General features: G+C 42.3%; 1 protein-coding gene across 7 annotated transcripts; it reads right to left on the reverse strand.

Moving 5' to 3' along the window:
• Positions 1-1264: 1264 nt before the first annotated feature.
• On the reverse strand, positions 1265-18934 carry LOC146717729 (catenin delta-1-like). 7 transcript variants are annotated; one of them, XM_085430164.1, is made up of 22 exons: positions 18623-18934; positions 13236-13361; positions 11669-11832; positions 9542-9610; positions 9330-9449; positions 8957-9219; positions 8104-8385; positions 7763-8000; positions 7425-7647; positions 7076-7271; positions 6844-6961; positions 6567-6720; positions 6358-6375; positions 6007-6075; positions 5778-5905; positions 5458-5608; positions 5158-5350; positions 4774-4982; positions 4638-4679; positions 4469-4536; positions 4233-4287; positions 1265-2874 (listed from the first exon to the last, which is right to left on the reverse strand). In XM_085430164.1, exons 3-22 carry the CDS (start codon positions 11825-11827, stop codon positions 2816-2818), a joined length of 2814 nt encoding a protein of 937 aa, XP_085286290.1. In that variant the 5' UTR covers positions 11828-11832; positions 13236-13361; positions 18623-18934; the 3' UTR covers positions 1265-2815. The 7 variants fall into 7 exon arrangements, with proteins under 7 accessions (XP_085286290.1, XP_085286296.1, XP_085286304.1 ...); XM_085430170.1 differs by lacking the exon at positions 18623-18934 and adding an exon at positions 18145-18613; XM_085430195.1 differs by having other exon boundaries at positions 2812-2874; positions 4185-4287.
• Positions 18935-19147: the final 213 nt, after the last annotated feature.

Here is a 19147-nt window from a genome sequence, read left to right on the forward strand (position 1 = left end):
CACACTGCTTCTGCAGTTTAGCTTCATTTTTGTTCAATTTCAGCAGTGATGGCTGTTTCTAGCTAATGTCAAGACCTGTTAAAGAAGATAAGTAGAAGTGAAAGAGGTTTTGCTTTATTTATTTTTTAACCAAAATTCTCAAATTGCATATCAATCTGTCTTATACATTTCAGGATAAGGGGGCATTGGAGTCTAGCTCAGGTGCCCTTGGCTAATAGGCAGGATGCACTCTGAACAGGTTGCCAGTCTATTGTGGGGCTTTATACCTTTTACACACTTAAAAACTCAAATCAGGCCTACTTCTCAAAACTTAAAATACATGTAGGCATTTTTGGCACATCTCTCATAAATCATTAATCTGTAGCTTCCCTTGTAAACAGGACTCTGTGGCTTTTAAAAGTGAAAATGACTGCTTGAGATTGAGAGATGAAAGCAGGAGTATTATGTGTATGCTGGTGTGATTCAAACTGTTACAACTAAAAGTAAAGAGATTCAAGAATGAATAAATTGTTTAGTAGCTACTACAAAAAGCATGTGAACCTCCACACTATAGAATAAAACTCCCTCACAGTGCTAAAACACCACTAACATGCCCTCACTGGCTGTCTTCCTGCACCTTGTGTATTCAATTTAAGGTTAATTTTATATTCCAAGCAGACGCATGCACATCATACCTTAACTAATATCAAACTTTCACACCGACATCTGCTCATAGCCCTCGTGATCCAGCAGCTGCTTCTCAACCAGCCCACGATGCATTTCAGATGCGCTGCATACTTGAAACACCTAAACATATCAACAGACAACCAACTGTATCTTTGACATGTTTGGAAGCAAACACACGCACACCTTCAGGACACTACCCTCCTGTCAACATGCTGCTCTGTGTGTAACCAGAGACAAACAGCAAAGCCGAGAACGTCAACGCTCGCCCGGCCTCCAGCTTTACTGTGGCGCTTGAAGGTTAGCTGGCTTTAATAAGGCTTGAGCACAAGGCGTGAGCAGTTTGAGGTCTTAAGTTAGGAGATTAACGTGTTTGTCTCTTAAATAAAAAGCATTTCCCAACTGAAAGCACTACTAATTCGATCTAAAGATGTGAGGGAGTGAATATCAAACACACCAACTATTAGCATTTGCCTTTACAAGAGTGAGGGGATGAAATTACACAGATGCATTTCCCCTCTTTAATTAGATATGTTTATCCACACGATACAGGAGTCCTTCCTCACAGCACACAGCCACATCAAGCACACGTTACCAAAGCTTGTCTAGGAAAAGATCTTTATTTATAAAAAACAACCAGTTACATACGTCACTGAAAAAAGAAAAAACGAAAGCAACTTCTCAGAGCCAAGGCAGGTAATGAATGGTACATCATAATTTTACATGGATAGGCAACAGTACAAATATACTATGTGTGTGAAGAGTAAAAAACAAAAAGATGATTGGTCTCTTTTGCCTTTAAAACAACTCTGATGTAAAAGTGGAATTATAAAGTAGAACAAATTGCATAATGCTCTCATCCACCACTCCCATACATATAAACCTCCAGAAAATAAAAAGAAACAGACGCACAAAGAAATACAAAAAAAAACAAACCCAAAAAACAAAATGTGCCTTCTGCCAGCCTCCCAGTTTAAATTACACCTGTATCTCTCCCAACCTGTTAAAACTCGAGTCTCCTCTGAGTACAGAAGCCTCCCAAATGTTTTAATACAGACAAGCATGTATAAAAAACAGCTACAGAATTTTATATTTAAATTTCTTCCAAAAAGTCACTTCAGCTGGTCCAGAAGAAAAAAAAAAAGAAAAAGAAAAGATGAACAGGCAGGTGTACAGGAATGGTTAAGGGCCTTCTGAAGCTGTATGTCGAAATATTTTAGTGGCTTAGTAGTGTTTGTTCACAGCTTCATCTCAGTACCAGGTCTGAAGTGTTGGCTGGTTTAGTTGGCTAAACCAAAACAGGAAAATCCAAAATAAAGCAGCTGAAATTCTCCTAAATGTTCCATGTGGGGAGGGACATAAAGGGAACAAAACAAGAACAGCTTCATCACAGGAAGAGGAGCACACAATTTAAAAAAAAAAAAAAAAAAAAAAGCATAACTGATGGAAAAACATGTGGTGTCATCTGGATCAACACACAATCATTCAAAAGGTCCATATTCATTTTCCACGTGCACACACACCCACAGGTTTACTGTATGATAAATATACACACACCTGCCCTTTCTTGTCATCCCAACTGAGAGAAAATAACTCTAGACAGGAAAATAACTCCTATATAAACATTCTCAATCTACAGGGCGGGCTGTCGGTGTGTCCCAACCTCCCATTAATTAAATTAATGAGCCAAAACTACTGCAGTCACCCCCCTTTTCTTTTTATATACAGTATATACCCTACTTAAATGTCTAAATACAAAACTTATCAGGGCCAATGTCAGGTGGCTGTAACATGACAATAAAATTGCCAAGAGGAAAAAAAAGAAAAAAAAAAAAAAAAGTTAACAGCATGGAAAAAAAAAAAAAAAAAAAAAAAAAAAAAAGCAAGCCAGAGGACAACACCAGAATCAAATGATTGTCAACAAAGGTGATTGCCTTTACAGAATAATTATAAGTTATAAACGGAATACATTTCTGCTGCTACAACTGAATTTGCACGTGTGTGTTGCTTGAAAGTCTTTGCCTGCAACACAACCACTTTCTTTGGATGCCAACCCCCCCGCCCCCATGTTTTGATCCCATTTGTGTGGTGATAAGAGAGAGAAACGGGGAAAGGAAGGGGTGAGGAGAGGGAGAGTCTGGATCTTCTCTCCTCAGTAGCAGTGGTAGGGCAGGGACGGCCCAGTCTGGGTGATGCAAACTATCAGTTTTTCTGGAGGAAGAGACAAAAACGCAATGATTAAAACAAAAAACAACAACAAAAAAAAAACAAAACAAAAACACACAAGTACAAAAGATATGTGGCTGATTTAGACATCTAACAAGGAGGCAACACAAAGACTTGTGTGGTATAAGTATGGCAATCTACACACTAGTGTTGTCACAGTAAACGACCTTTCAACAGGAGGCTACTATAATCACATTACTGCTTTAGTTTAGTTAAATTAGATTCTAGTTCCTGGCCTGCTGCCCTGCACATAGAACTAATCCATAATAAACTGAAGTCTGTGCTGAAGTCAATCATCCATTAACGACTCTAAACAAGTGACCGGGCTGCTCTGTGTGTGATTTGTTACGTGTCTTAACTGCCAAACATGTTTATTTAAAACCCTCACCGTTCTGGTCATGCAGTCAGGAACATTTTACAAAGTAATCCAAACAAAGCTGTTAAGAAATAGCACTTTTTGCCACTACTTTCCTCACAAACTCAAAGAAATCAATGAAACCCATTTCTATTCTTGGGTGTCTGTTATTGTAGTAGCCGACACAACCACAAGAGTGTGCTCTCACACACAAATAACAACCCACAACAGTGGATCTCCGAAAAACCAGACAAATATTTCACAACATGACAAAAGCATTAACACTTCCCGACATTCTTAAATCCACTCCAGCAGCTGATTGTAAAGGACTTTGAGGGGGACTAAGATTAGAGTAGCTGTCACAGCAAAACTGCTTTGGGAAGCATCAATTTCATCAGAATCGTTTTGATTTTCATGTGCCATTTCTTGCCAAGAACAACAAATGTGACCAGTAACTTTTTTGTATGGCATTTAACAAAATAAATGCATGCATAAGGCACAAAATGGGCCTGAAGTTTCATGCCATTTGTACCAAACAGTCCCATGAGATCATGTACAGCAACCGGGTAGAAAACTGACACAGAACTTTGGTTTTGTATTAAAAGGACTGTAAGTAACTTTTAAAACTGTGGTATTGTGACAACACTAATGCATAAACAGTTATTATTCTGAGGATCTAAATGTTGTTATTTAATGATCAGCCCGGGGTTCGGATTTACAATGACAGAGGACAATGCACAAGGAACACCTAGCAGCATACTATACCAGCATGAATACACAACACATCAGGGTATCTCATATTTAAGCATCAGTACAACGACACCTCTGCCTGTTTTAGTTCACAATCAGACTTGGACCAGGTTTCACTCAGGTTTTCAGTTATTAGAGACAAAAAGGAGTTCATAAAGTTCATGCAGGAATAGAGGTCAGTTGGACATACCATGCTGTTACATGCAGAGGGGGGTAGAGGGGATGGGGGAGGGCTAACCATCGTAGGAGTCCAATAGAGGCAGGGAGCCCTTTCTGCCCCCATACACCCCTCGCTGAGAGAGGAGCCGAGAAAGACAGAAAGAAGGCAGACAGGAAATGAGTGTGAGAAAAGATGTGTCAGTAATCGTGAGGTTTTAAAAGGTTACAATCAGGAAATATTCAGAGCTGTGCAGGAGGTTAGGGATTAGTGTCATTAAGCCAGCAATCCAACATGTTAATAGTGACTTTAAGTACCGGTAAAGTGTCTGTGGTCTCATCCAGAGTGTGTCTCCTTTCTTTCTGGTCCAGTGTAGAGTAGGCCTCTGAAGGAAGATGAAAACAGGTTAAAATTTGCTAAAGATTTAATCTTGAGGCAGAACAAAAACCCCCAAAAACAAAAGAAATCTAAAAGAAATCTACTAACCAGGGCCAATGTCATTCAGGGGAATCATGTCCCTCTTTTCCCCTGACACAAAGAAAAACAATTCATGAGTTAAGCTGTAAAACTCTTCATAAATAACCCTCCTGCAAAATTTAATGTAAATACTTTCTCTGCTCACCTCTGTCCAGGAGGGGTGTAGTGCTGTCTTCATAGGTGCCGTTAGCTCGAGTGCTCGGGCCGTTAGTGGTAGTGGTGCCTGGGTTAATGTTAACCATGAAGTCAGTTTTCTTCCAGCCGTCTTTCTCAAGAGGTCGGCGCAGTTCCTTGTGAGCCCAGACGAGCTGCAGGACCTGGCTCGCCCCCCGCACTTCGCGATCAGAGCGCTTGCTGAAAGATAACCAGAGATAAGGGTTTGAGCTGTTATCATCTCTGATGAGTTTTGTTATATAACACACACGGTTTACACCGGTTAGAAAACAGCTGCTTTTATACACAAAAAAAAAAAAAAAAAAAAAAAAACCACATACGCAAAGCACCTTTTCTACACTCAGAGAACACTTACCCATCTTTGTTGATTAGCACCAGGCTCTCGATGCCTCGTTTCTCTCGAAGGACCTTTGCTGGCTCCAATCTGTTGCCTAGCACCTCACTGAGCGTGCTCAGTACAGACACAACTGTCTCCTCGGATAGATTACGCCCAGACTGATTCTGGGCTCCAGGCAGGTTGGCCACAAGGTGAGGCACTGCATGCAAACCTGCAAGAGAAACTCTTACTCTTAACCCAAGTGCAATGAATGTTTAGAAAAAAAAAATGACACAGATGCTAAGATAATAGATAACAGCTAAGAAGAAACAATCTTACCTAGCAGTTCACAGTTTCGGTTGTCAATGGCAAGATTCCTCAAAGCTCCAGACATTGCACGAACCACACGATCATTGCCATGAGCCAGCAGTTCTGCCATCATGGGGAGTCCCTGCTCATGACGCACCTTTGCCCTGATATACCGACCATACTGTATGAAAAGCACAAAGAACAGATCAACTTTAGTTGTCATCTAATAACATAAAAACAAAGACAGACCCAACTATTCAGGGTTCATGCACTTTTAAAGTTCAAAATTAAACATTAGCCTTTTATAGCAGAGAGCCAGCTCTGAATCACTGATAAGAAATGATACTAACAGTCCACCGGCCAGCACACAGGTTCTGGATGGCGCCGGCAGCAGCCTCGAGCACTGATGGGTTCTGGCTCTCTTTGAGCAGTGACGTGTAAACACGAACCACTTCAGGCTGGAACAAAAGCTCATAACCTAAAGTTGGCAGAGAGAGAGAGTTGTATGCTTTTATATGAACACAAGCTCCCTGATCAACTATAAATCATCTGAAAGAGAAGCAGACACACAAACAGTACCTCTGGCAGGTGTCGTTCTCTTTGGAATATCAACCATATCTGCACTTCCATCATCTACATCCTTCTTTCCTGCAGAAAAAAAAAGAAACAGCAGATAAGACAGATATAGTGATGTTGGGAGGGGGGGGGGGGTATAACCATTTTCATATTCTCAGTCTTGTTATCTGGTCCAACATGCAACCAGTGGAACAAGCACCATCAGCATGCAATGCTATGTGTGATCATGCCTGTGGAATGCGTGTAAATTCAACGTTATTTCTCCAGGTGTTTCAATATGCATTAGTAAAATAATGTGATGAGAGGGATGGACAGCTTCGCAGGTTCGTGAGAACACCAAACGCAAACTCTTACCTTTGGAAAACCACTCATCTAAACAGAGCACAGAGAGGAAGAAGTGAAATAGGGTGGGAAGAAATAAGGAGGGAGAAAAGGAAAGGGGGGGAAACAGTAGAGTGTGAAAAACAGGGAAAGGGTCTTCTGCCACCAAAAAGCTCAACCCCACCAGTAACTGCCACTCACTCAACCACAAATCTGACACAATGTAGCTGTAAAACACCAACCTTTGCCTTTTCTAGAGCCAAAGCAGCCGCCCTTACTGGCTGGAGCTGGGCCCTGGTTGACAGGTATGGCCTCTGCGTATTGTTCAGAGCCGGGGATTTCACGGTGAACCTGATAGGACAGATTCCTCAGAAGGCAGACGCAGTTCTCCACCAGCTATAGGAAGAAGGGGTGAATGGGGACAAAAGGCTCAAACTCCAATTTTTATTTATTCATTTATTTTTTTAAATCGCACAACTGTCTTGCGAAAAAAGGGACAGTTATAAGTGAATTTTTAACCTTATTGTCCACATCTTTGCAGTTGATCTGTGACTGGACCATGTACATAAGTGAATCCACCAGCCCCGTGCATTCCCTCAGCTTTCGCCTGGCCTCGCTGCGTTCTGAACTCACATTCCTGAAGTAAAGGGAGAGAAGTTAAGCACATAATTGCATGTTTTCTCCTTAAAATAAGCTTCCTTTTCTCCTTCTTCAACTTCCTCTGCTTTGCATCCATTGATCTCTTGCATACCTAAGGCAGCCAGCAGTGTTGGTCAAGGCGGTCTGCCACTCCATATGGCGTGGTTTGCAGCTTTCTTCTCCTCCTCCGCTGTTCCCTCTCTCCCAGCCTGAGTGTGGAACAATCACCTCGTCAACTAGGGCATGCAGGGCGTGGTCCACAATCTCCATCTTAACCGAATCGTGGGATGAAAGGTTCCACAAGGTGCCTGGGATAATTTAGAATGAATATTAGAATGAAATAAAGAGACAGTTGAGCCTTTAAAATAAGAAAATATAACCACCACACAAATCTTCCAAATAGTAGTAACATTTAAGAGCCACATATATCAAAAAACAAAAATTTTACATAACAGTGATACCTGTGATAGTGTCTGTGAGATCCTGGTTGTGCGTTTTCCTCAGTAATCTAACCAGAGCAGGTACGCCATCGCAGTTCTTGATGGCGATTTTGTTGTCTTGGTCTCGTCCATATGAAATATTCTTCAGAGCCCCGCAGGCTGAGTGATGCACATCCTTACTAGGATGGTCCAGCATCGACACCAAAGCTGGGATGCCCTTTAGGCGGCGCACCTCTGATTTAACCTACAAACATAATTAGATACTTCCTTTAAAAAAAAAAGAAATTAGCAGAAGAAACACTACAACTCAGCATACAAAGAGAGAACTACCAGAAACACAATTGCAGAGTTTGCTTTACCTTGTCATTTTTGAATGTGAGGTGCTGGAGGAAGGCAGCAGCGTTGGTCTTGACAGGGTCCAGGCGGTAATTCAACATGGCGATAACCTCCGGAAGCTCTGGCTGTCTCCACGAAGTAGGAGGTTTTCTCAATGTGCTGTCCAGAGAAGCCATGCTTCCTCTCTCCATTGTCATCGGGACGGCCCAGGCGTATGGCTCAACGCTGCCTATGTCACTGTCCAAAGTGTCCTCGCAGCTCCTGTAAAAGTGGATGGAAGCATTTATCAAGAGTGTTTATTTATCAAATAAACTATGTAATGTTGTGAATTGACTTAGTGCAGAACAGTACGTTTTTATTTTACCTCAGTCTTCGTCTATCAATACCCCCAGGCCCCGGTCCCAGGCGTGGCATGGTACCATAGCCTCCAGGGTGCATAGGTGGAGGCCCCATTCCATATTCATCATATCCCATGCTACGTTGATCATCCTCCAAACCATAGTGACCGTGCCCATACCGCATCTCCATCGCAGAGCCCATGGCCCTCATTCCCCGACCCACCTGGGGCTGTGCTGCGTACGGGTCGAGCTGCTGGCGGCTCGGAGCCCGGTAGCCAGAGTCCAGAGTCCTGTAGCCATCCATTGGCCTGAGTAAAGATGGCAGTTATGAAAGTGATGAGTCGGGTTAGCTTAATCCTTTCTTTTCCAAAGAAAAGACAGTGTTAGATTGACAGAGATAGCAGGATAGGTGCTGCTAATGTGGAAAAGATCGACACGTGTTATCTGATGTCACATCTCGGCTTCTGCCTGACACTTCATGGTCTGTGGACAAATGCGGAACAGATGTTTATAGACTGGCTATGTTACCATCATGTTATTATGGTGTTAAGTTCAAGGCCTGTCAACTATAAATTCTGCTCATGTCAGTTTCACACATGACTGAATGATTATTTAGAATATGCACTACAAAAAAAGCATGCTTAAAAAAAAGGGGGAATTATATTTAGCTTTGAATTATTGAGTGTGGAAAAACATGTCTATTAGTATTAACAAGGGCTAAAAAGTTAAATAATTAATGAGGCAAAACAGGAAGTTATTCCCCTGTATGCAATGATGGAAACTTCCGTTACACTGTGGCTTGTAAAGACGTGTATGCTTGAATGTAGCGCAAAGCAGTCACCATTAAACGTCAAGACACTGTCTAGAAGCATCAATCACCTGTAGCGATCATCCATGTGTGAACCCCTGCTCAGACTAGCGTAGGCCTCTGATGGCAGACCTCCGCGATAGTCATCGTAACCACCCACAGGACCATAGTGGTAGTTTCTGGGTACTGTAGCAGTGGGGTAGTCCATTCCACCAGGCTGCCTGTAAGGACGGTCCAATGTGGCGCTGTAGACGCCCATACCAGGCACTGACAAGCCCCCATCGATGGACAATGACTCAGTAGGCAGGACTGTGCGCGATATCGGTTTCTTCATCTGTGGCATAGTGAGATCAGTCCAGTGTTTTAAAATGTTCATGGCTAAATTAAAATTTTATAACGTCTGATATCATCGGTGAAAATGAAGCATGCGCTAGATTAACATACCCCATTGTCCATCCGCCGCGTGGTTCCTTCTTCGGAAAAGACTGAATGCACTTCCTGAGATTCATCCTCTGGCGTGTAGCTCTCATCTAGAGCGCCATGTGCAGGGTCCACCATCCTGTACTGTAGCAAAGACACCACACGTGTAAATATTTAAGCATAGATAAAAGAACATTATTTTTTTTAAATGTGCTTAACTTTGTACAATCACATACCTGTGTGCCGTTTATATATGTGTCTGTCAGCTTCAGTCGTTCTATGTCTGCATCCCCTAAACGCCCGTTCTGGGATAAAAGAGGAAAACATGACTGTGAAATACACAGGAAAAAAAAAAAAATTAAATATACTATTACACTGAAACAATATACAAGATTGAGGGTAAAGGCACAGTTCCCAGTAGTCTGTGCTGTCTACTTTTAACCACTCAGATGATATTACTGCTGCTGAAGCACATTCAGTGCTGACCAAACCGTCCCTGCATGTTTATGGTCTGTGAATCACTGCCAGACACGAAGGAGGACATTTTGGAATGCAGCCAGTCATCCTCACACCTCGTTTCCTCCTGCACTAAACTCTTATATAATCAAAGGCTGTCACAGTGTACGACTTGGGACACTTTCTTTCTAAACCACAGTAACACTCTAGCAATGCAACTACCTCGGTTAGTGGCAATCACATGCAAGCGCAGCACAACTGAGCTATTTTGGAAGCGTTTATCAGCAGCTGTTTAGCGTTTCGACACATACTGCCGACCAGAAAAATATTTAAAGACCTTTTACAATTTCTTCCACTTTGTTGCAATGCTACTGCGGTTTATTGTGTGCCCACAAGGAAGCAGGGCTGTGTTTTTGTTTTTTTTAAAAAGCGATATGAAGATTGGAAGAGCAGACTGTGCATACACCGTAAAGGAAGCACAAACTTCCTCTAGAGCTGGTCCTTCCTTTAATACCATCTGATTTACAAACAACTCTGGTATGCATTTGAACCCATAATCGCAGAACAGATACTGTGTGCCTTTATCATAAAGCATTGACAGCTATTACAAAGTTTTTGTAGCCTTCAGGCTTTCAAGGATTTTCATAAGACAAAACATGAGATCTAATCAATGTCAGCACGCCCTGAAAAAGGAAGGAAAACATTTAAGAACTGCTTACAAAAGTGTGCCAACATTTCTCCTCTACTGTAAAAGTGTGACTTGATCAAACAAACAAAAACAGGTCCATTATTTTCTAACTGCTCAAATAAGCGCTATGGTAAAGAAAAATGGCACATGATAACAGTGGGACCACATAAATTATTAGTCTGGAAAACAAAACAAGTGGGAGTCACAGCTAAACCTCTAAAAAGCTTTAAATAAATGTAAGAAAATACCTACTTATAATAGTCCCTCTTTTTTTAATTTATTTGAAAAAGAAAATGTAACGTCTTATAACATCTGCACAAAATCCATTATTGTCATTTAGCAAATCTGCTAAATGACAACAAAATAAGTGCTCTCAGTTGTCAGATATAATGACATATTGACAGCATCAGAGCTAAAATGTGTCAGTTAATGGCCAAATGGTCAAAATGTATCCACTGTCATTTTGAAAAGCCATCCTAAGCCAACCTGTCAGCTTCCTGCCAAACCTGGAAGCTCTGTGGAGCAGCCATAACAATTTCTAACGTACAACACACAAATTTGCAAGTCTAATAGATACAACATGCAGCACCAACACACAGACAGTTAAGACTGATGCATACAGCAGAAATGAATATCGACTTTTAAACAGCCATTCATCTAGTAGAGTTTAAAACAAATGAACACTGAGGATGCGACATGATCACAAAAGAAAAGAATCTGATCTTAAAAAACAAAACAAAAACTTGGAGAAGAAAACTTGTTTAGAGGACTATGCAACACATGCACAATGCTGTGAAGGGATAAGAAAATTACTGAAATTCCACAGCAGGGGAGAATGAAAAATGAATGCGAGTCAGAGTGCGTCTGGTGAGTGACACTGTAGGCATGCTGATAGGTTTTGAAGGCATGTAATGATAAATTTGCAGATGAGAGTTAATGAGTCAGACATATGTTATCAGAGTCCATAAAGAAAGATCTAAAAAAAAAAAAAAAAAAGTTACAAGAATGACGCACAGAAACGCCCTTGCTGAGCACTGGATGGGAGGAGGTGGGACCAAGGAGATAGGGGATGAGTGATGGACGGATGAATGTCAAGAGACAAACGATGCATGAACTCACGCCAAGGGTTGGATGGAGGGAATAATGATCCATACAATCAAAGACGTAGAGGTGTTGAAATGACTCAAGATGGGAATATTTGGGTTCTTTGGGGAGTTACCTGTGTGTGAGGGAGGGGACGACCCAAGGTTGAGGGGCTAGTGGCGGGGAGGCCCACTCTCCTCCTCTCCTCCTCCAGCGCCCTGGTCAGCTGTTCAAACTGCACCTCCTGCTCCCTGACCGACTCCAGCAGAGCCGCTGCGCTCTCGCACTGCTCCATACACACTACACAGCCCCAAGGGGAGAGAAGGGGGCGTTACACACATGCATACAGCCCTAAAAACAGGCTACAGCAGTGGGAGAGGGTGTATAACAAAAACACACTCTCCAAACAGAGTACAGCGAGATCCAGCTGATGCATGATTTGAATGGGGAGGTGGTTATCCTCAGATCTTGCTTGGTAACTAAGACAGAGGTTTTTTTAGAGAGCTACGGGATTTCACAAGAGTTCTCTTCATGATTTGGCTTCAGTGATGAAATTACAATGGTTAGCGTAAAGACACGCCTCCAACTGAACGTCAACCAGAGAACTTTCCCAATACACTAGAATTTTACAGGAAGAGACTTCCTGTCATGTCCATTTCATTCATCTCCCCCCCCAAATGTCACAACTATGAGCAATATTTCCCACATATTCACACGTCATCAACAGCAACAGACAAGGATTCTACACACACAGACAAAAAAATAAATAAATAAAATTAGGTGTTCCTCTTGCACTCTGTCGCATTTCCGAGCACTTTGTGACAAATACAAGACAGAGCAGTTGATTCATTTTCCTTGTCAGTCACATCCTATGGGGCTCAACTGAATGAGAGACTGCTTAGAAAACCAGTACCAGCGACTGGTCAGCCTGCAGGCAGAAAACTTTGTAACAGAGAACTTTTGCAAAATACAAGGAAGGGAAAAAAAAAAAAAAAAAAGATGAATTGAGGAAAACTGATTTTAAAAAATAAATGTCTTTTTTGGCTAAAATAAATATATTTGCATGGCCAACCAATTTAAATTCTGCGTGGGAAAATTTACCGTGTTCAAAGGATTAAAACAAGAAAAAGAAAAAAACCCTGAAATCCCAACTTCACTGGTAAACTGCAGCAGAGAGGAAGTGGTAGCAGAGGTTTATAGCACTTAACCATAAAAGTTTGTTAAATCATAAAACGTGGACATGTAGTATTTTATCACAACATTACGTCAATGACTGCATGCAGTTTAATACACCATCATTAAATAAACAAAGATATCCTCTAAATTTTGACACTGTCCGATACCACACAAGAAATAAGACGCCAAGAAAAGTTTTTAAAACATGTATTAGTATCTTTGTATCACAAGACATTTCATGGATAAAGTTTCAGATAAGAGCAGAGAAAAGCTAAATGCTGTCCTTGGATAAGTCACTCCCCCCCACATTCAAGTAGAATAATTTCTGGTGATAAATAGAAAATCCTTTATATAAACAACCTTTACCCTTAGAGAATGAAGCTTTTTTTTACTGAAACAGGAAGCTTAACACCACAACTTACAACCTTTAACCCAAAAGAGAACTGCACACTTCTCCTTATGGGTTGACCACTAAAAATGCACCATCTGCCTTTAAACTGGGTTCACAGAAAATCCAAAATACACACCTTAACCTGTGGGCAAGGTTTTGGTAGAAGAGGTGAGAGATCACACCAAGTTCAGAAGTGGCACTTTAGTTGTTCATGTGTGGAAAGTGACCCAACCACCGAGCCCCAGAAGCAGGTAGAAATGGACTGCAGAGAAAGAAAGGAGAGGTGGAGGAAAGAGGGCGAGAAGTGTTTTAGAGACGACGCATCGGCTTGAAAATCAGCAACACAGTGAGAATACCGTACAAGCGTGTCAACGGGGGTTGTTTGCTCGCTCTGTGAGGAGGAAGGCACAGCAGGGAGACAGATATACAGTAGTTTCAGCCTTTGGACACACCCTGTATTTACTCAACATTTGGCCAGAATATGGAGGCTAGCTGGGGAAGTTGAACAACCTGCACCTATTTCTAGGTTGGATAACATCGATTTTCAGCATAAAGAGCTTAAGCAAAAGCAGGTTTTAGAGATTCTAACATATGTTCTTCTTACTACCTCTTCTTTTTGCCCTTTTTTTAATCCAAGCTTTTCTCTCTAATCAGTTTTCACCCTACCTGTAGCTCCGAGCATTAATTCCCAAATCTCCTAACTGCCTTATATCCCCTCCCTCTATATCCTTTGTTATTGTACCTTAAAAAGAGACATTGTTATACCAGAGGCAAGCAACTGGATAGTGGAGACTCAGATCCTCTTATCTGGTGATACACCCTGTTCTGCAGCGGCCCAGCTCTTCATGAGGTGAATAAACCCGCTATTGCTACACACCTGCATGACCGGTTGGACGAGGTGGGGGGGTGACTAAATTTCAGTCACACTGTCTGGCGCACATGCACCAACGCAGCTGAAAGTTTGAACAAGAAACAGGGCCCTGCATTTACACTTCAGATAACAGGTGTAGAGCAAAGCACAAAGCAAGCATTGGGGCTCAAGATGTGATGATGAATGACTCGTCGTTTGACTTTCATGACCCAGCATGAGCTTATAAAGAAAATAATTAAAAACAAAACTATTACCACACACTATTACCACACAGTAAGATCATTTTCTCAGTTTCATTTTACCTAGTAAACTGACAGCTGCAGTGCCTGTCTGTTCCTGTACGAATTTCAAAATAATGACTAACAAAGCACACGACATTTAAAAAAAGAAAAACATAAAATAAAATCCCAGAATGGGGTGTGTTCAGTATGGGAAAAGAGGGAGGGAAAGTGGGATGACCTGATGAGGAAACCAGGCGTGGCTTAAGTGTTTCCTAAGACAAAGGAATCCACGAGAACCAAAACCAGCATTTGCATGTGGGATAAGGCTGGCTGCCAGGAAGTGATATGATGTCACCTCATTGACTCACAGAGAGTCATAACCTCCTACCTGAGCAAATCACAAACTGCTGTCGTGTTACCCACATGCCTTTATATGGTCACAGACCAGACAGGGTTGATTTCATCCTTTAGAGATTGAGATGAACAGACTTTTAAGAGCTGGAAACAAATAAAACAGATGGACTTGTAGGAAAGATGAGGGAATGAGAGGGTGAAGCTTGGGGGGGTTGGGGGCGATAAGGAAAGGAGTGCTGAATCAAAGATAAAAGCTAATCTTGCATTCCTAGCATTGTCTCCTGCCAATTCAGCACAGCAGCCCACCCACTCATCCAGTGTGGAACAGGCTAAGGAGGACACTAGCTAATAATCACTCAGAGATCAGAGTTTACTGTGCTTTTGTGGCACTTCAAGGCAGGTTTACTGGTCATTGTGACCCAAACACAGCAAAATAAACTAATCAAGTCTCTAAAGCTGCTCTGTTTACATAGCTTTGTGATAAACTCGCATAGTCTCAATTCTTGGCTTGTTAAAATCATTAATATTATCATTACCTGTCTGTAGGCCATCTTATTGAACTAATGAGCACTAATGCCATTTGCACAAGATTAATTATAAACCATGATGGATATTTCTTGGCAGGCGAGAGTGTGTGTGTGTATATATACACACACACACACACACACACACACAGTGTGTGAGCAAGTGTGTTATTGTGGTTTAACCACAGCCAGGAGGGAATTTGCAGCTGTCAGCCTGGGAGGCTGGAGGAACAATGAGAAGTTTGTGCAACTGAGAGCACAGGCGCAAGTGTGAAAAGGGTTTGGGAGCAAGAAAAAGATCATAGGACACATTTGACTGTGCACGCATCTGTGTTTATAATGTCACTCTTTACATGCGCATGGCTTCTGTCCTCCATCCGACTCTCTCTCTCACAGCTGTTAGTTTTGGCCTTGAAAGTCAGCGCAGAGTTTCGCTGAACAATGAAAACAATCAATGTCGTCCCACTGCCGCTCCCCTTTCCCCTCATAGCCACTTCCTGAGAAACAGGATGTTATGAATTCGACATCAGAGCTGAGGAGAGGTCCGCAATGGCGTCTTTGGCTCACTATAAATCCTCTACCCCAATAGAACCAGTTGTACACAAACCTTGAAAACCTACCTAAGGTACACTTTCATAAACCACCAGCTGATGGTTGTCTTCTTCCATCAACAGAGTGTTTTGCTGCGGCGAAAATCCCCCATGGTCAATATGTTGATCACACGACCACAAGGCACTTCCCACCCTGCCAATATTGTTCTCCATTTACTGGTTTCTGTTCTGCTTTTGTGAACTTTGGGAACCAATTTTTATGAACCTGCATAGCTAAGTCATCGCAATTTATTTTAAAATAAGAAGTTAGTAGAGCATTTTCTTTTTTAATATAAAATCTGGGATAACATCAGAAAAACTCTGACACACTGACATTATCATGAGTTCCCTTTTCTAATGCTAAATGTGAGAAAGAAAGTGAGAAACTCAGCATCACGGCTGCTCCAGCTACTGGAAATGATCTTATGAGTTAGGTGTCATTAGGTGTAAGGCCAGATCGTGCACAGGGCAGCAAACACGTGGCGTGTCCACATATTGTAAACTTTGGACGGTTACATGCTCTGTTCTCACATGAGGTACATCAAACATTACTTTCACTCGAATCTCCTAGAGATTACAAGTACAAAGTCATTCACTTTAATCACAGTTATGCTTTTAAATAATACTAAAACAAGAAAATTATTGTTTTGCTTTTTAGCGCATTTTCCTTTATTTGGTCCCAAAAGTACGCCTGCAACTACCTGAAAACTCAAAGTTTCTGCTTTTTAAAAGTTTAATAAATCGACTAACCAAAATCTGAGTAAGCAGACGTTGTAACTTTATAACTGAGCACTTCAGACTGGTTAAAAGACTAGTTCATGTCTGATGCGACCAAATTAAATGTTTGCGGTGACTGTTTGCAGGCTCCATCTAAAATCAGTCTATTTTTGGGCTGTTGATTCAAGAAGCAGAGTGGTCTAACCACTGAATCAGATCACCATCTTCTCTTGGGTTTCAGACATTGTGGTCTGACATATATACACATACATACGTACATACACACACATATATCTGTCAAAAACATATGCCCAGAAAGACCAACCTAAGACAAAACATAAAGTGCCAGAGGAAACAAATGGAGCAACCCTACATGTGGACTTCAGGTACAGAGTCACAACATGGACTTATACACATTTTTAAAAAGTCTATGTAACTACAAAAACAAGTTTTCCTATTTTGTTCTTTAAAAGAGCCACACTGTTCCAAGTCGACCATGACAAGGAGAAGTAAAAGAGGTTCAACATGTCAAGTACCGTGCCTTGAGGTCAACTACAACATCTGATCGAACACTGACACACCACGAGTCAGACAGCTCCATCTGATTCTGCACCCATCAGTCAACGTGACTCACTCACTCCTGTCAGGGGATATCTGATCATACTCACATGTAAGCAACAATATAGCCTCTGTCCACTTAATTAAAATCTAGTCAGTAACAGAGGCACCTGCACCAGCTCCCACTGAAACAAGATATTCACTGCTGAAATGCACATCTGTTCACACATCTCAAAGTAACTAACTGCAATTTGCTCTCAAGTCAGTTTGATGCCACTGGTGGTAGTTTAAGCTGAGCATGGCTTGTAATGGGATTGAAGCTTTAGCCTCCTAATCCACTTACATCCTAACGCGCACACACACAGTTAACATGCACGAACGTAGATGGGGACACACACACACACACACACACACAAGGCCCTTCGGGGATTAACCTGTACACCTCAAGAAAGCAGACACAATTGTAGTCTGTGTCGGCAGCACGCATCAACAATCAAACAAGGACTTGCAGACAGTGTGGTGGCACCTGGAGCACATGAGTCAGCTACAGGTAAAGTGATAGGTACAGGAAGCCCGTGTAAAACACATTGTGTGCATTTGTGCCTTAATGAAACCAGTGTTTGTGAGTTCAGGCACACAAACAGGCTGACAGTTATCCCCACCCAGGCACTTTCCTAACAAAAACAAGTCCACACAGGACTCACACAACAGGTTCACAGGCTGACAAGCTAATAATCCCAGGATGTGTGGCAGGCTGCAAATGGAAGACCATTAACCTCAGAGAGTTCTGCAACATATACATACACGTCTAACCAAACAGGTTTCCAATTATGCTCCGGGACACGGGAGAGCTCCTAATCGTAATTACCGTCAAGCCTGTGCAATCTGCTCCCTTCTCCAGCTGAAAAATATGGATGCTACCCGCAGAAAGGAGGCATCAGCTGCAACGATAAGTAGGTCAAACCACAGTTAAGTGCAGACAGGCAAAAAAGAAAAAACGCTCGAGCATCACACTGCCATATCTGCTTGAACACCCCAAAACCTATCACCTGCAAGATCAGCTAACTGCTAGCACCCCTTCTGAAATCCCACGCAATGTCGGGAATTGATTTGCTAGCGTTAAGATAGCAGCGTGGGGCAGGAGCGACGCGGTGAGCTGGCACACAGAGACATAAATAAAAGGCGAACAAAGACCACGCATTTGACTTACTCTGTAGTTGCGCTAGCGCTACTACACAAATAAATGACAACGCCGGAGATCAAATCAGCCCAAGTTGGCGTGAATGCTCGCTCAGCACCCGCATGACCTCGTTTGGCTGTCTTGCAGCGTTAGCATCACAATAACCCACATAGCCGTCCCAGATCGCTGCCAAAAAATAGCCAGGCTAGCGTTAGGGTAGCAAAAACAGATTAGGCACGGGAATATTCGGTTAAAGCGTCCTTCACAGTCAGGTCTGACGGCTTTCTTTGTTTTATCTCCTGGCACCAAAGGCTTGTTTGAGTCCTGCACGGCGAGCAATAGAGGGTCTCGATTTGAACTTTACGTTAGCATCGTTAGCTAGCCGTGGAGAGTCGATGCTGTGACCACTCCTTGCCAGCGCTGCAGTGCACCCATAATTTGATGGAGGGGGGAAAAACGCGACCCCCAGCACACGCAGCCATATGGTAACATTTACGAATTTACTCACCTGCTCTTGAAAAGCCTGCCCCTTCCAGACGGTCGTTTTTTTTTTTGTTTGTTTTTTTTACTGTTTTCTGCCCTCTTTTTTCCCCCTCCTTCTCCGGGTTCTGGGTCAAGCTCGTTAAAGACCGAGCGACATCACCGAGTTTTCTATCAAAAGAGAGGGCGGGATCAACGGCTACCGTAAAGACGCAGGCGCACACAAAATTCCTCCTCTCATACAGGTGTTTTTACGAGGTGGGCGCAGTCGCTCAGCAGTCTGCTATCACAAAAGGAACAAAATTTAAAGTATCCCCTCCCAGATGGAACGTACACTGGCTGGTATGAGAAAGACTATTACAACAAAACGGAAGTGAGGGATTTAAATTGTGTTGTGGAATATAGAAGCTACCTCCCACCGCCTCTTATCTCCTCCCATTCATTCCCCTCAGTGGCCACACACACACACTGATGTCATTTCATTGATTGCCCAAGAACAATAGTCTGGGAGGAAGCACCACTTTCATGGGGAAGTACAACAACAGCATTCCTC

Source organism: Copadichromis virginalis, linkage group LG2 (genome assembly GCF_057382275.1).
Source record: "Copadichromis virginalis isolate Kocher_CV1m ecotype Utaka linkage group LG2, C_Virginalis_male_GT1.1, whole genome shotgun sequence".
Classification (NCBI taxonomy): Eukaryota; Metazoa; Chordata; class Actinopteri; order Cichliformes; family Cichlidae; genus Copadichromis; species Copadichromis virginalis.